This window comes from Propithecus coquereli, unplaced genomic scaffold (assembly GCF_000956105.1).
Source record: "Propithecus coquereli isolate 6110/MARCELLA unplaced genomic scaffold, Pcoq_1.0 Scaffold14, whole genome shotgun sequence".
NCBI classification, from domain to species: domain Eukaryota; kingdom Metazoa; phylum Chordata; class Mammalia; order Primates; family Indriidae; genus Propithecus; species Propithecus coquereli.
In genome coordinates this window covers 11715975-11732368 of record NW_012138302.1, presented here as the reverse complement: position 1 = coordinate 11732368, position 16394 = coordinate 11715975, and the positions used below count along the sequence as shown (strand labels likewise).

At 35.5% G+C, this 16394-nt stretch overlaps 1 protein-coding gene across 1 annotated transcript in view; it reads left to right on the top strand.

Annotated features, from left to right (window-relative positions):
- Positions 1–16394, top strand: part of PRKAA2 (protein kinase, AMP-activated, alpha 2 catalytic subunit) — a 52342-nt gene that overhangs the window by 22917 nt on the left and 13031 nt on the right. Inside the window, exon 2 of the mRNA XM_012639403.1 lies at positions 6388–6529. Within this exon, the coding sequence (XP_012494857.1) occupies positions 6388–6529 (142 nt within the window). The remainder of the gene's footprint in view (positions 1–6387; positions 6530–16394) is intronic.

Here is a 16394-nt window from a genome sequence, read left to right as displayed (position 1 = left end):
GGTAATCATGGAATACAGTGTAGCATAATCATTAAGACCCTGAATTTAAATACTGATTTTGTCTATTACTAGTCATTTTAAATTTCTCTAAGCCTTAGTTTCCTCATGTATAAAAATTTCCTTACAGGGTTGATATAAGCTTAAAATGAAACAGTGTATGTAAAATGTTTAGCATGTATGCACACATGTAGACATATACCTTCTATTAATAGTTGTCATTCCATATTTGTAGGAAAGAATCATTAACTATCGTTAAATAACCCTGTTACCAATCACACTGGAGCTTGTTACTTGAAGTTTGTGCATGCTTCTGGTAAAAGACATGGATTATAAAGTTTTAAGTCAGGCCACCCCAAACATACTCTGAAAATTTTAAGAAACTTCTTCCAGCTGTGTTTGTTAATACAGTAATAGAATTGGTTTTATCTATTCTGTACAGATAAAATGTGATAGAGTTGATTTTACTTATATAGGCTAATAATTTCCTGGGAGCATTACAAATGCTATGATTCCAGTGAGAAAACTTTTTAAGCACCAAAAAAGTAGCTTACAAACAAATTTCGTACGTAGACCAAGGACTCTGTAGAGGCTAGGGAAATAACACATGTAGCTACTAGTCCAGTAGAGCATATGATTCTTTTTGTAGACTAAAGCTTTCCTTTCTTTGACACCATTCAAATTATGCAATATTTGTATAGCCTTTACAGTAGGAAGACACTTTGGCAACTCTTTGTTTAAGCCTAGCAGATAAATAGCTTATAATTCAGGCCTAAAATAATCAATAATTTTTAAAAATTAACTTATTATTTATTTATTTAGAGATGAGGTCTCGCTGTGTTGCCCACTCAAACTCCTGGGCTCAAGCAATCCTCCCATCTCAGCCTTCCAAGTAGCTGAGACTATTGCCACCGTGACCAACAATAATTTACTTTTTAATCATTTCTTTTCTTTGTTTTATTAGTTATGATAATGTGCTTAACCATATGATATATTAAAATCGAATGAGGAAGTATGTGATATGAATTACTAAAGAATAATAGAGAAGTGTTCCAAACTGTGCTTTATAAAATTATAGGGTCTGTGCTTATGGTAAAAAATGCTGGGCTTCATTTGGGAGTGATACTGGAAATTTGAAAAATTATAATCTTATCTTTGTGTAAAACAATTGTTTGCTTATATTTAATACAGCTGTGTGAAGTCCTGCATCTTGTGCATCCAGAAAAATGTGTCAGAACTGGAAAGCATCCAGAAAAGGGCAACCCAAATCATCAAGAGGCGAGAGTAGCTTAAAAGATTTATAGCCTTCAGTGTGAAATGATCCTTGGGGATATAATTAGAAAAATCGTAGCTTTGGAAAGAGAAGAGAATTAGGCTTATCTAGTCCAAACTGTTACTTAATGCAGGAATTTATCTTTTGGTAATCCTGACCAATGACCTGAACTTCCTGTTTGAATGCTGGGTGATGCAGTTAAGATTGCTGATTCTGGAGACAGGCTCCTTGGGTTCCAGCCTTACCTACTGAGACCTACCATGGTCACTCACCTACTAGCCAAGTGGCCATGGGCAAATTCTTAACCTCTCCGTGCCCTGTTTTCCTGGCTTACTTTTACCAGCAGCTGTGTCCCCTGACAATAGGCAAAGATCGCAAGAGAGTTGACCTCTGACCCCCTTCCATCTAGTATTGAGAGATGAACGGAGAATCAAGTAAATGTTAGTGTTATACATCCTGTGAAGAAAAATATATTCGGGGTATAGTAGTTACCTCTAAAAAATGAAATTTTCAATATAGACTAGGGTGGTGACAAAGGAGGTGAGAACAGAACAGGTGAGTCTGTTTGTTGAAAGAATTTCTATCAATTATTCCTAGTTCTGCCGTCTAGAACAAAATAAGTGAGTTCCGTTCCTTCTTCTGTATGATAGCTCTTCACGTTATGAAATGTAAAATTATAAAAGGCATAGTTTGGGTGAGTATAGAATTTTTAAAATCTCATAATTTTAGAGATTATCTTGTATATTTTGGCTAAAATTTAGGAAAACAAAATGGACCATTAATGGATGATAGTTTTGTAGAGCTCTTTAACTTCTTAATTCAAGAAATTGTATGGCTATAAATTATAATTTATTTCCGTCAGCTCATATATGGTTGCTCAGCAAGATTGGGTTTCTCTCTCCTGTTGCTCCCCCTTGCCTACCCTCATCTCAGGGTTCAGAATGGTGGCTCTGAAATTCCAGGCTCTAGGATGTAGGAAGGGATGAAGAAGCTGCCAGGGACGTTTCTGTTTATATGTCATTAGCTGGAAGGTGCTCACATGGCCACATCTAGTTACAAGAGATGCTAGAATGTATTCTGTAGTCTGGGTGGCTATGTGCTCAGGTGTACTTTGGGAGTCTTATGTCTGGGAAAGGAAGGTGCAATAAATATTGGGTGACAACTAGTAGTGTGACAGAACTACTTTGTTTACCACTTAATCCCGAGTGTAATATTAAGTGTAATTAGTACAGTGCTTACAACAGTAGACAGTTTTATTAAATAGTTGTTCAGTGGATGAATTTCCTTTTTTGCTCCTGTCAAAATAGATATTGATCTAGATATTTACTTATATACATGATAAATTATGGTAAGGTTGTCCATTCTCAGTGTTTTTATAATCTTTCTCATCTACCATTTACAAATAAGGTGTCCCTGACAGTTTTCAGATAGTCATATATATATTGTACAGATACAATACTGTACAAAATTTATTTCAGTGCTCTTATTGTGGCTCTTTTTTTTTTTTTGCCCACTAAAACTTGGAGGCCTATTAAAAAAATCTTTTTTCGTATGTCTATGATCAACATTTCTTGCATGTAGAAGGTACTCAGCAAATGTTTTTAGATTGGATAAATGAATGAGAATAAAACTCTGATGAATCCAAGCCTTTCTTTTGATTTACATAAAGTTTTTGTCTATAATATACATAGAAGAATTTCTTGATCTCAAATCTGTATTTATTAATATTATAAGATTTTTAGGAGTATTCATTCAGCTTTCAGGTAGAATGTGATTATGATAAATTATTTAGATTTAATTAATTATGGTTAAGTACTAATTCATTTATGGATTGTTAGGCAAGAAAGGCTAGCATAATTCAGCAAAGGGGGGATTCTTAAAGCATTTCACTCTTTTGACCTCAGATATCTAATTAGCTTATTGGTGTGCTTAACCATGTCAAGGGAGGATGCCATTTCTTTTTCATTATTTAACAGAGGAAATTTTCTTCATGTATAAAGGTAAATGAGTCAGTTATTTCTCCTCGTATATCATAGACAAAGTAATACTTTATCATAATATTATTTTTGAGTGAACTCACTCACCTTTTGTTTGCTTGTTTTCCAGATTAACCATGTGGCATTAAAAAGCAAAACACTCATATGCTTGGCTCCTAGAGTCCTTCGTCTTCTTTGATGTTCTTATTAGAATAGTAATTTTTATTATCAAATGGAAAAGGAAAAATTAAATCATTTGTCCCTATTGTATTGACAAATGGATTGCAGTGCTAGTTAGTTTTGTTGAGGCTATCAGGGATTTGAGAAGAGAGACATACTTGTTTGGTCACCCAGGCAGTTTGGGTATTATAAAATTCCCAAAGATAAGTAATAAACTACTTAGGCATCAAGAAACCATTTAGGTTATTTTAATTGACTAGAAAGTCCCTAGAAATTGATAATGTTTTTCTGAAGTTCTGGAAACATATTTTGGAATGTTCGTAAGTTAGGTTGCTTGAACTTGATTTCTCCTGAGTTGTTTGTTTTATATGCTGGGAAAGTAACTTCAAACTTCTTTAAAGTTTTTGAGATAATTTTTATAGCTAGAGAAAGTTATTAAGATAAAAATAATCTCCAGTGACAGGAAACTCCGTTCTTAAATAAGTCCGTTTCATGTTTGGATTAATCTGAATGGGGGTATTATTGTGTATGGTTAAACATGCTGGCTCTGAAGTCAGACAGCTTCAGGTCAAATGTTGTGCCACCATTTATTACGTGACCTTAGGTGAGTTACTTCTCTGTGCCTCAGGTTTCTCTTCTGTATACTGGAAGATAATAATATTTCTTAGATTTGTTGTAGGTTTGAGAGAGCAGGGCAGCTAGCATTTAGAATAATGCTTAATATGTAATAAACACTTGATAAATGTCATTAATTGTCACTTCTGTTGTTATTAATATTTTTGTCCTAATGAGTTGAAACCTGACTCCAAAAAATATTTAGGAGATTCTCTCAGCTGACGCTTTCATTTCTAGTATATAGGTTATATGCCACTAATTGAAATAGAAGACAGGTTCGGGAGAGGAAGAGAAGAATGCTGAATTTAGTCTTGAACATGTTGAATTTGAGGTGTTTGTGGGATATTAATCTTAATATATGAATTTGAAGGAGGAGACACAGTCATTGGCGTATGGGTGGTATTTAAAACTATGAGAGATGAATGAGATAACATAAGGATCTACCTTGGGTCTAGGTTAGAAACTTGGGGACACTAACCTTTAAATAGGCAGAGGACATAAAGGAAAGAGCATCTGAGAGTTAACAAGAGAACCAGGAGAGAACATTGCCACCACAAAGAGGGCGTAATCGGTGGTGTCTCATGAAACAGAGATTACAGTAATCCGAAAACTGATAAGTATCCATGGCTTGATAATCAGTGGGTTTTTCATGACCCTTTGGTTTCAGTACAGGAGTAGAGGTGGAAGATAGCAGTGAATTTAGGGATAGTGATAAGGAAGGAAGAAAAGATTTAGGCTACTATTTTGAGAAATTTTGATAAGGTAAGTGTTGGAAACTAGAGGAGGATACAGCATAAATGAAAGGTTTTGGGGAGGGGGTATGGGATGTGGATAGGCTGCGGAGAAAGAGCTGTTAGAAAAGGAAAAGGTCCAATATGAGGAGAGTGTAAAAAAAGATGGGTTCAAGGCCACAGATTGACGAGACTGGGCTTGGACAGGAGGAGGGCTGCAGCATCTCTGAGGTTGGAGGAAAGAGGGATGTGGATAAAAGTAAGCCTTTAAGATAGAGGAAATCACTCCTAATGACTTCATTTTCTCTAAAGAAATAAAAAAAAAAGGAGTTTGTTGCTAAAAGGAATCAAGGGTTGGATAGGTCTTTTGAGGAGAATGGTGAAGGTTTAGAATAGAATTGAGGAAAATCAGAGAGGTAGCTGACAAATTTGTTCCTTGTTTGAGGGATTTAAGGATATGACTATTAGTATGGATATCATGAATGGATTATATGAAAAAGGAGAAGGACCATTTCATTTAACAGAGGATATATTTATTTAGCATCTCTTTGTACTTCCAGGAATCTTCCTTCCTGGGAGATTCAGATGAGCACTGACCATCTCACACAAGGAGGGTATGAGCTAATAGCTCAGGCTGTATGCTTTGTCACAAACACAAATGTTTCATGCTTGCTTCAGCAGCACATATACTAAAATTGGAATGATACAGAGAAGATTAGCATGGCCCCTGCACAAGGCTGACACACAAATTCGTGGAGCGTTCCATGTTTTTACAAGAATGGAAAAACAAGCACCACATGTACTCACCATCAAATTGTTATTAACTGACCAACACTTATGTGCACATATAGTAGTAATATTCACTGGGTGTCAGGCAGGTGGGAAGGGGGAGGAGGGGATGGGTATATTCACACCTAATGGGTGCAGTGCACACTGTCTGGGGGATGGACACGCTTGAAGCTCTGACTTGGGTGGGGCAAAGGCAATATACGTAGCCCAAACATTTGTACCCCTGTAATGTGCTGAAATAAAAAAGCGCCAAATACAAATGTTTAGATTAAAAATGGTAAATGACACATGAGTTTTATAAATATACCATGAGGGTTTGAAAGAGATAGAGGTTCCCTCAAAAAAAAAAAAAAATAAATAAAGGCTACATGTGAATTTTCTGATGAAATAGTAATGAATCTTGTTGTGTGTTTTTAGTTTATTACAGCATTTATTTATTCTTCTATAACTCAGTGATCAGCATTAAGCAGAGGAGGAGAAATAGGGTAATGAAACATGGTGAATGTTTTTCTGCCAAAAAAGTGTTCTAAGGTTGGTTATATTTTTATGTAGGAATATAGAATTCAATAATCTTCTCCACAAATGTTTAATGAATATCTCTGTGCTAGGTGCTGAGGATACAGAGATGATTAAGATACAGTTTCTGTCCTCAAGGAGTGCATACTCTAGTGGAAGAGACAGAAGTAGAAAGAGAACTTCAGTTCTGTGCAATGAGTGATATAAAAATGGTATATAGGAGTAAAGAAATTTCAGATACAGTGAAGGAAGCATGAATAAATGATTATGTTGGTATGACAGCAGATTTTTTTCTTTTTCTTTTCTTTAGTTGGAGAACATCAACTGACAGGCCATAAAGTTGCAGTTAAAATCTTAAATAGACAGAAGATTCGCAGTTTAGATGTTGTTGGAAAAATAAAACGAGAAATTCAAAATCTAAAACTCTTTCGTCATCCTCATATTATCAAACTGTAAGTATTTTTATACCTGATAATACAAAAAAGAGATCCATCTTGAAATGTTTTTAAAGAATTTTATTAATACAAATAATTGTTATCTTTAGTCAATCTTTTACAAAAATGTCATTTTTTTCATATTTATATTCAACAAGTGTGCATTTTACCTTCATCAGTCCTTTTTTGCATACTCTTGGTTAGAATTAAAAGTCATTGTTTTGAAATTGGTACTGTTTTCAAGTAATAAATGCAGTCTCAGAAGTTGACTCTTAACTCTAGTATTCATTTCAAAGGTTATTCAGGGCTTTGATATTCCTAGATTTATTTCTGTAATTTTTCCCTAGTTACTTTTCATTAAGATACCAGGGTATTTTCTTTGTGGAAAGATAGAAAGTAAATGTTAAATATTATCCACCATAGTATATTATTTTTAGAACTGAAAGTAATATCATAATTATTAGATAGTAAAGCTTTTAGGAAGCAGATGAATTTTTTTGGAATAAGTTACAAATTTAAAAGATAAGTAAATATTAAAAATAGTAACAAGTAAGCTCATTAATTAAATTGAAAGATAAGATAATTAATTTAAAATTGACTAGACCCATAGAAATTTAGACATTAAATATTCAATAGTATTCCTTTAAATCATTTGCAGTTGCAGTTTAATATTTATTAAGAAAACGTAATATGCTAGACACTAAAAATTATCTTTTTTATCTTAAATCTTGGATACAGTTTTGTAAAGTAAATATTAATCTTACTTATTGAGTATCTGATCATGGCCAGGAACTCTACTGAGCATTTTACCTATATAATGTCATATTATCCTCATGACAAGCCTCTTATGTAGGGTTATTTTATAGAACAAGGAAACTGCATATCTGAAGAGTATGAGCTGCTTATCCAAGGTCACACAGCTATTAAGTCACAGAGCTGGTAGTTGAATTCAGACCTGACTCCAAATGCCATGCTGTGAATCTCTACTCTAGCACTCCAGTCTTTCTTAAAACTGAGAGTGATAAAAATCCTTTTAAAAAAAAATTGTGGATCCCTGGTTTTGACTTAATTATTTTTAATTTACCATTACTTAAGTATTTAGAAACAAATAATTAGGTATAACTCCATATGTGTATAGTTTTAATACAATTATCAACCAAAATAAATTCACAATTTAAATGTGGATAAAATAGTGAAATCAATGAAATTCAAAACAGTATCAATGGTATAATGTGAGAAATAATGGTGTTTTATAAAAAACAAATCATTGTTAGTGAGTTTAATAGTAGAAACAGTAGGAAGAGGTACAATACTGCATTTATGTTTTGATTCAAATAAACTTGTTGCACAGAAAGCCTGTTCCTATAAGTATACTGTAAAAAAAAAAAAAGCATTATTAATATCTCTGAGGCTTTGTTTGCTAGTTCATTAAAATCAGACATTATATTTAGCCTAACTAACCTTTGTCGGTGAGCAGTGTTTGACTGTCAGTGTTAATGGGGAACAACTTGATAATCCCGTGGAGTTACATTGTTTACCTGATGATGAGGCTAGCATGTAGCTGTAGTGGGCAGAATAATGGCCTCCCAAATGTGTGTGTCCTAATCTAGAGAACCCGTTAATATGTTAGGGTACATGGCAGAGGGTAAGATTGCTAATCAGATGACCTTAAAATAGGGAGATTATCCTGGATTATCTGGGTGGGCCCAATATAAACACAACGGTTCTTAAAAGTAGTAGAGAGGGGTAGGAGAAGAGAGTCAAAGAGATTTGAGTATAGAAGCAAGGTCAGAAGGATAAGATGTGAGAAGGACTCAACTGGCTGTTGCTGGCTTTGAAAATGGAGAAAAATGAACGTGGACAAAGGACTGCATGCAGTGGGGGGGTCTCAAAAAGCTAGGAAATGCAAAGAAATTCTGCCCCAGAGCCTTCAGAAGGTAACATAGCCCCGTCGACACCTTGACTTTAGCCTACTGAGACATGTGTCAGGCTTCTAACCTAAAGAACTATAAGATAATAGATATGTGTTGTTTTGAGCCACTAAATTTGAAGTATGGCAGCAATAGGAAACCAATACAGCATCATTCTTGTAAATGAGTGGCCGGTCCAATTATTGTTGGGATTTGGAACATAGACCTTACGTGCTAGAGATGATCCAGAATATGTATATAGAGGTTTTTAAAGATTATCATAATAAATAAAATACCACCTATGATGTTGGTGACTCACCTGTCCTATCCTTTTTTCCTTAACTTTATTTATTTATTTTTTGCTGTTTCTATTTTATTTATTTTATCAGAGTGGTCACTTTACATATTCTTAAGGCTCATTATAAAGGTTTACTGTTTCTAATATAGTAAAACTATGTTTATGTAATAGCTCTGTACCTAAAAAGGTGTCCAAAGAGCAAGCCATTAACATACAGAAGGGAAAAACTATTTTATTTAAGAAAACCTGTATTTGAGTTTTTCATAAAATAATGTCCGGTTTTAGTCTGAAATGTTGGTTCTTAGTACACTCGTGGCCAAAGAATGACCAGACATACCAAAGTAAGGCAAGCATGAAAATGAGGTTTATTGAGGAGAGAAAGACAGGATTACAGAGCAAAAGCAAGATATAGGTTCAGAGTGTGATGATACATACATCACAGGTGACGAGTGGACCAATTGTCATAGCGAAGGGAGAGCAACAGGAAGGGCGCAAAAAGGGCTGTTTCCTTAACTTTAAAATGGGATACCTCATGGAATTATTTGAAAATTAAACGTTTTGGCACTGGTATAATGCTTAGTATTTAATGAGCATGGCACAAAGCAGGAATTGGCAACCTACAAACCGATTCCACTCCTCTTTCATGATTCCAAATGGGTTTCAGTTTACTGAACCAGTTCATATCTGACTTCGACTCCATGTTATTAATGACATATTCTAGTTACTGAGTAACTGCGAAGCAAAATCTCTGTTTTCTTCTCTACTGAGTGGCCACTTCCTGTAAGAGGAGAAAGCTGAAACGGCCGGATTACTAAGTGTGCCAGAATGAAAGTGGAAAAGGGGAAGATGGCTCCAGATTTGCCTTATACCTTGACCTCATCACCTTTAGAATGAGAACTCTGAAAGACCCCAAGGAAATCTAGGCCATTTGGGGTATAAGAGATAGTACTTGTTCTGTTCCTAGAAAAACACAAATCAGATTCTGTCAATAAGCAATTGAAATTGTGAGGATATAAAAGCTTATTTTTGATGTGATATCTATCAGTGTTTTTTTGATTCCATTTCTATAATTATTTCTAATTGTTTAATTTTTTGTTTGAGTAATTATTCCATTCTCATTTAAGATTATTATTTGCTATTTTGTTTTCTGAAGGAGTTATAGAACGTTGTCAGAGTAGGCAGAAAAGTAATTGGAAGAGGTAAATTTAATGTTTAAAGCTTTTGGCTTCCAGCCTTGAGCTTAATCCATTCAGCCACATTGCCTCTTTAATTATAGATCTGGTCTTAAAAAAAAAGCACTGAAGTATTCTTGCTACAGAACAAGCTTATTGGCATAACTTCTAATAGTGTTAGTGATTTAAACAGGGAGACAGAACTGATCCTTTGAGTGGTTTTGTTTGTTTTGTGCAGTCTTGGACTAACTGCCAAGAATAGTTTCCTTGTTGCAAATGGGCCTCTAGAATTAGAAAGTTTGAGCATTAAATACCAAGAATGAAGGATACTTTTGCATGATTTCTCTATTAACTCAAATTGAAAAAATATATATTATCTACCTAAAGCCCAGAGGTAGAAAATGAAAAGGAACAAATATGATTTAAAGAAAAATCCAAACTCCCTCATGAAATAGAATTTATTGAATTGATTTTTGTCCTTGTTTTTCTTTCCTCTATAGTTCTTAGTGAAACTTGACTTTAATTGGTGAAAAGATGAATACTTTCTAATTTGATAGAGATGATGTTTGCCTGTCTACTCTTTTTAGTCTTTATCTTATTTAACCTATGGATAGCTTTTTAACATTGTTTACCACCACCACCCTGAAAAGCTGTAGTCCCTAGGTTTCCATGACACTGCAGTGTTTTGATTTTCTTTTTCCATTCTTGCCTCTCTTAAAATGTTCTCTTATGGGCTCCTCATTGTCTTCCTGGCCATTAAATATTGATAGATTTCAGCATACCGAGCTAGTGTGATTTTCTTAGTGCACCTCCTTTGGCTGACTTCATCTACTACCATGGTATCATTTGTCATCTCTGTGCTAAAGATTTCCAAATCTATAGTTCTGGCCCATTTATTTCTCTTGAATTCTAATCACATTTATCAATCTGTTTATTGAGTGATCCATTCTGAAGTTACAGAGTCCTGTGAAACTATCAATAAATTTTTCTTTCTCTTCCAGACTTACTCCTCTTTTGTTCTTTTTTCTGGAAAATGAAAATACCATTCATGCAGTTTCTCAAGTTGAAAAGTTGAGCAGTCTTTAATTCTTTCTTTGCCCTCACCCTTTAAATACATTAATAATTAATCATTAATTTCTGCAACTCTTTTTCCTAAGTGTCCCCCAAATCTGTCCCTTTTTCTCTGCTCTTACTCTCAGATCACCGTCTTCTCTTGCTTCTTGTACTTCATCTGTTACTTCTACTTAGAATACTTTACCCACGTCTCCTTCCCCCTAGGCTGCCAATTTCAACAGTTCCAACTTTTCTTTGTATCTCAGCTTTTAAATGTAATTATAGTTGACTCTTGAATAACACGGGTTTGAACTCCTCAGATCAACTTATATGTATATGTGGATTTTCTTCTGTCTCTGCCACCCCTGAGGCAGCAAGACCAAGCCCCTCCTCTTCTTCCTCCTTCTCAAACACTAAACATGAAGACAATGAAGATAAAGACGTTTATGATGATCCACTTCCACTTAATGAATAGTAAATATATTTTCTCTTCCTTGTGATTTTCTTGATTTTGTTTTCTTCTAGCTTACTTTATTGTAAGAATACCGATATATAACATGCATGCAAAATATGTGTTAATTAACTGTGTTATTGGTAAGGCTTCTGGTCAACAGTAGACTGTTAAGTTTTGAAGGAGTTAAAAATTATATGCATATTTTCAACTGTACAGAGCTCAGTGCCTTGAAACCTCATGTTGTTCAAGGATCAACTCTGGAAAACCTACTTTATCCCCTAAGACTGGGTTAGGCTCTCATCTGTTCTCAAAGCACCCAACCTTCACCTTTCAAAGCCCTTAACATTGTGTTGTAATTGCTCATTTTCTTATTGGTATCCCCTGCAAGACCGAATTCCTTAGGACCAGGAACTATGTTTTTTTTCCTTTTATTTATTTGAATTTTTATTGAGCACCTATTATCTGATGGGCACTATTTTAGGCATTGGGAATACAATGGCGAAAGACAGACAAGATCTCTGTTCTTGTGGCGTTTATGTTCTAGATAGTAAGTAAACAAATTAATAAGATTATTTTAGGCAGTGGTAAGTGCTATGAAGAGAATTAAACACAGAGTATAAATAGGAAGAGGAAGGGCTAATTTAGATTAGGCTGTGGGGAAAGGTCACAGAAGAGGTAAGGTTTGAGCTAAGACCTAAAGGATGATAAAGATCTAGCCATTTGAAGATCTGGGGCCAGAGTGTTTTCAACACAAGGGAAAGGGCAACCTCAAAGGAGTGAAACAAACTTCGAGTGTTGTAGGAAAAGGAAGATTGTGATAATGGAGGAAGTAGAGTGTGTGAGGAGAAGAGAGCTAGTTCAGGAGGGCAAAGGGTAGACAGGGACCAGATGTTGTAGGACTTGAAGGCCTTGCTAAGAGGTTTGGATTTTGTTCTAAATGGGAAAGCAGGAGGAGTGATATATGACGTAGTGTAGAGTGGGTATGGAGGCAGAAGTGGAAGCAAGATACCAGTTAAGAAGCTATTGCTATAGTCTAGCTGAGAGATTATGGTGGCTTTAACCAAAGTGATAGTCTAGATTTGTGTTGTCTGATATAGTAGCCACTGGTCACATGTGGCTATTTAACTTTAATTAAAATTCAAAATTTAGTTCTCTGGTCACACTAGCCGTATTTCAAACACTTAATAGTCTATGTTGGCTGGGCACGGTGGCTCATGCCTGTAATCCTAGCATTCTGGGAGGCCGAGGTGGGAGGATCCTTTGAGCTCAGGAGTTCAAGACCAGCCTGAGCAAGAGCAAGACCCTGTCTCTACTAAAAATAAAAAGAAATTGACTGGACAACTAAAAATATATAGAAAAAATTAGCCGGGCATGGTGGCGCATACCTGTAGTCCCAGCTGCTCGGGAGGCTGAGGCAGAAGGATCGCTTGAGCCCATGATTTCATGCCTTACGTTTAAGTCTTTTATCTATCTTGAATTAATTTTTGTATATGGTTAGAGATAGGGGTCTTGTTTCATTCTTCTGCATGTGGCTATCCAGTTTTCCCAGCACCACTTATTGAATAGGGTTTCCTTTCCCCAGTGTATGTTGTTGTCTGCTTTGTTGAAGATCAGCTGGTTGTTGGTAGATGGTTTTATATCTGAGTTCTCTATTCTGTTCCATTGGTCTGTGTCTCTACTTTTATGCCAGTACCATGCTGTTGTGGTTGCTATAGCCTTGTGCTATAATTTGAAGTCTAATAATGTGATACCTCCAGATTTGTACTTTTTGCTTAAGATTACTTTTGCTATTTGGGCTCTTTTTTGGTTCCAAATGAAGTGTAGAATTATTTTTTTTAAATCTGTAAAATATGACGTTTTTATTTTAGTGGGGCTTACATTGAATCTATAAATCACTTGGGGCAGGATGGACATTTTAACAGTATTGATTTTAACTGTGCATGAGCGTGAGGTTTTTCCATTTGTGTCATTTGTGATTTCTTTCATCAGTGTTTCATAGTTTTCCTTGTAGAGATATTTCTCCTCTTTGGTTAAGTATATTGTGAAGAATTTTATTTTCTTTGTAACTATTGTGAATGGTATTGAGTCTTTGATTTGCCTCTCAGCTTGACTGTTATATTAGTAAATAACATTTTAAAATTTCAATAGATTTGACCACCAAAAAGATGTACTCATGAATGTTGATTTTTTTTGGCTAACTTCAGAAAGATTTCTATTTTTCTTTAGTTTCCTATTATAGATATTGCCTAAAAATTTATATAACTTGGCCAAGTGGGGAATACTTAGGGTTTTGTGGATAAGTACATTTTTTTGGCTGTATTAGAGATGCTATTTCTGAAAAATTTCTGAAGCACATTAATTGACTTTTCTGCTGTCTTAAGAAGATAATACTGGCATGTATGAGTGATTCATGATTGAATTTCTTATGATACTTCAATACTATTATTATTTTAGAGGGCCCAAGAGATTTGACTTAACTCTTGTGAGGCTTGGAGCATGATACTGGAATTTGCCCTTTTCACAAAATCCCTAATGTGAAACTGTTTTCTTAGACTTCTCTCTTCTAAAAGTTGTTTCCCTTTGTCCTCATCCCATCCTAGTTAACTGAAATTTTGTTGGTTATAATTTTGCTATAATTTTTTAGTCTCCTATTACTCTGGTTTTGGCTCCAGGCTGCTTACATTATTTGTAAGTGCTAATTCATACATTTATTTAAATACTTACTTGGTATAGGCACTTTGCTAGGTACATACACATGAATCAAATTATAATAATAAAACATATAGTTACAAACTGAGGTACATGCTCCGAAGCTAAGGGAAATGCATCTGTGAGCATAAAAAGGCACCTGACCTGGATTTAGGAAGTGACCTTTAAGCTGAGATCTAAAGGATGATTAGTAACTAGTTGAAGGGTGGAGTACAGATCATAGTATAGGATTGAGGTACAGCTTATGCAAAGGAGCTGCAGCGGAAGGAAGTGCAGCATGACTAGACTAAAAACAGTAGGGTGATCAGTGTTAGGAATCAAAGATGAGACAAAATAACAGAGATGGCAGGAGCCTGAATTATTTATTAAGAGCAATGGGAAAACCCCGAAGATTTTAAATTAGGAGGCTACTGGAGATCAGATTTGTGTCTGAAGAGAATCCTTATTTAATGTCTGTTTTTGTAGCTGTAAGCTCCAAAAGTAGAGGGAATAGCTGTTGATCTTACCACATGCGATACAAGTAGGTACTCAATAAATATTAAGTGCCACCATTCAGTAGCTCAGTGTCTGGCGCACAGTAAATTCTCAGTAATGCTATGGCTTTCATTGATCTAGACTGGCTTTTGGTGTGGGACGGTGGCTGCTGTGGGGTAAGAGGCATCACGGAGTAATGCATCCCAACAACATCTGTTGAAGACCTGTGATGTGCTCAGAAGAATCAGCAGCTAAAATTATATATTAGAATTTCATCACTTTTCCCTTGGGCCCCCTGTAGGATGTATGGAGCACAAAAGTGATAGAGAATTGTTAGTAAATCAGATCAGCCCAAAATGAGGTGATATAGTAGATGCTCTTCCCTATACTATCCACTTTATATAATCACTTTTGTGCCTGGTAAGATAGCTTTTATAAAGCAATCTCCTCTAGAGTTCTCAGGTAAAATTACCTTTCCAGAGTTCATTTGAAATACTCTCAACTTTATTCTTAAGTTCATTTGTTTTATATAAAGTGAGATAACTTGCCATGTTTCTTCCCAAAGACGAAAGATTGTTATTAAAACATTTCTTTTGAAAATTTATAATCATTTCAATACTGTAGCTTTGATATTTTACTTTTTTCAAGCATTGAATTTATATATGGTGTGCCCAATCTTAAAATGTATAGTATATAGTGTTATATCACCAACTTCCTGGCCAATTTTCCTTCTTCTTTATTGGGGAATAGTAATCAGACCCACCAACTCACACATACTTGCTTTTGTGCACATTAATAAAGGTGCCCTGTCTGGGTGGACAAATTACCAAAAGATTCCTCTGCTTTTGACATATCCTGTGTCATTGTGCACTGCTTGAAGGGTGGCATCAGCCCCTACTTGTGCCTTCTGCTGTGTGTCTTTAAGCCATGCAAAAACTACTCAGCTATACTTAGTGGTCATGAGTGGTAACTCAGTGTAAATTAGATATTGCTCATAATCAACTAGACTATAGATAATCCTTTATAAACAAAGTGACCTACTTTAAAAAGTAGAACAATTGTTCACTTAATGTAATTGTTAAATGCAACCTTCAGTTAAAACATTAATATTATATTTAACTCATTTTCAAAGTTTCTAAAACTTGGTTTCGTAAAATGTGGGTAAGTTGTTACAGTTTTTGGGGAAAAACTTTGTTAAATAAGTCTAAAGCTTTTTTTTTTTTAAATCATTATTTATTTATTTATTGTTGAGACAAAGTCTCACTCTGTTGCCTAGGCTAGAGTGCCATGGTGTCAGCCTAGCTCACAGCAACCTCAAACTCCTGAGCTCAAGTGATCCTTGTGCCTCAGCCTCCTGAGTAGCTGGGACTCCAGGCATGCGCCACCATGCCCGGCTAAATTTATTTATTTATTGTTGAGACAAAGTCTCACTCTGTTGCCCAGGCTAGAGTGCAGTGGTATCATCATAGCTCACTGCAGCCTTCAACTCCAGGGCTCAAGAGATCCTCCTGCCTCAGCCTCCCAAGTAGCTGGGACTATAGGCATGTGCCTCCACATCTGGCTAATTTCTGTTTTTTGTAGAGATGGGGTCTCACTCTTATTCAGGCTGGTCTCCAGCTCCAGAACTCAAGCGATCGTCCTGCCTCGGCCTCCCAGAGTGCTATGATTATCGGAATGAGCCGCTTGCACCTGGCCTTAAGGGTTTTTTTTTAGTACTTCATCTTTTGCACATGGATAGCCAGTTATCCCAGCACCATTTGTTTAAGACCATTCTTTCCAGGCCCAGCGCGGTGGCTCACGCCTTTAATCCTAG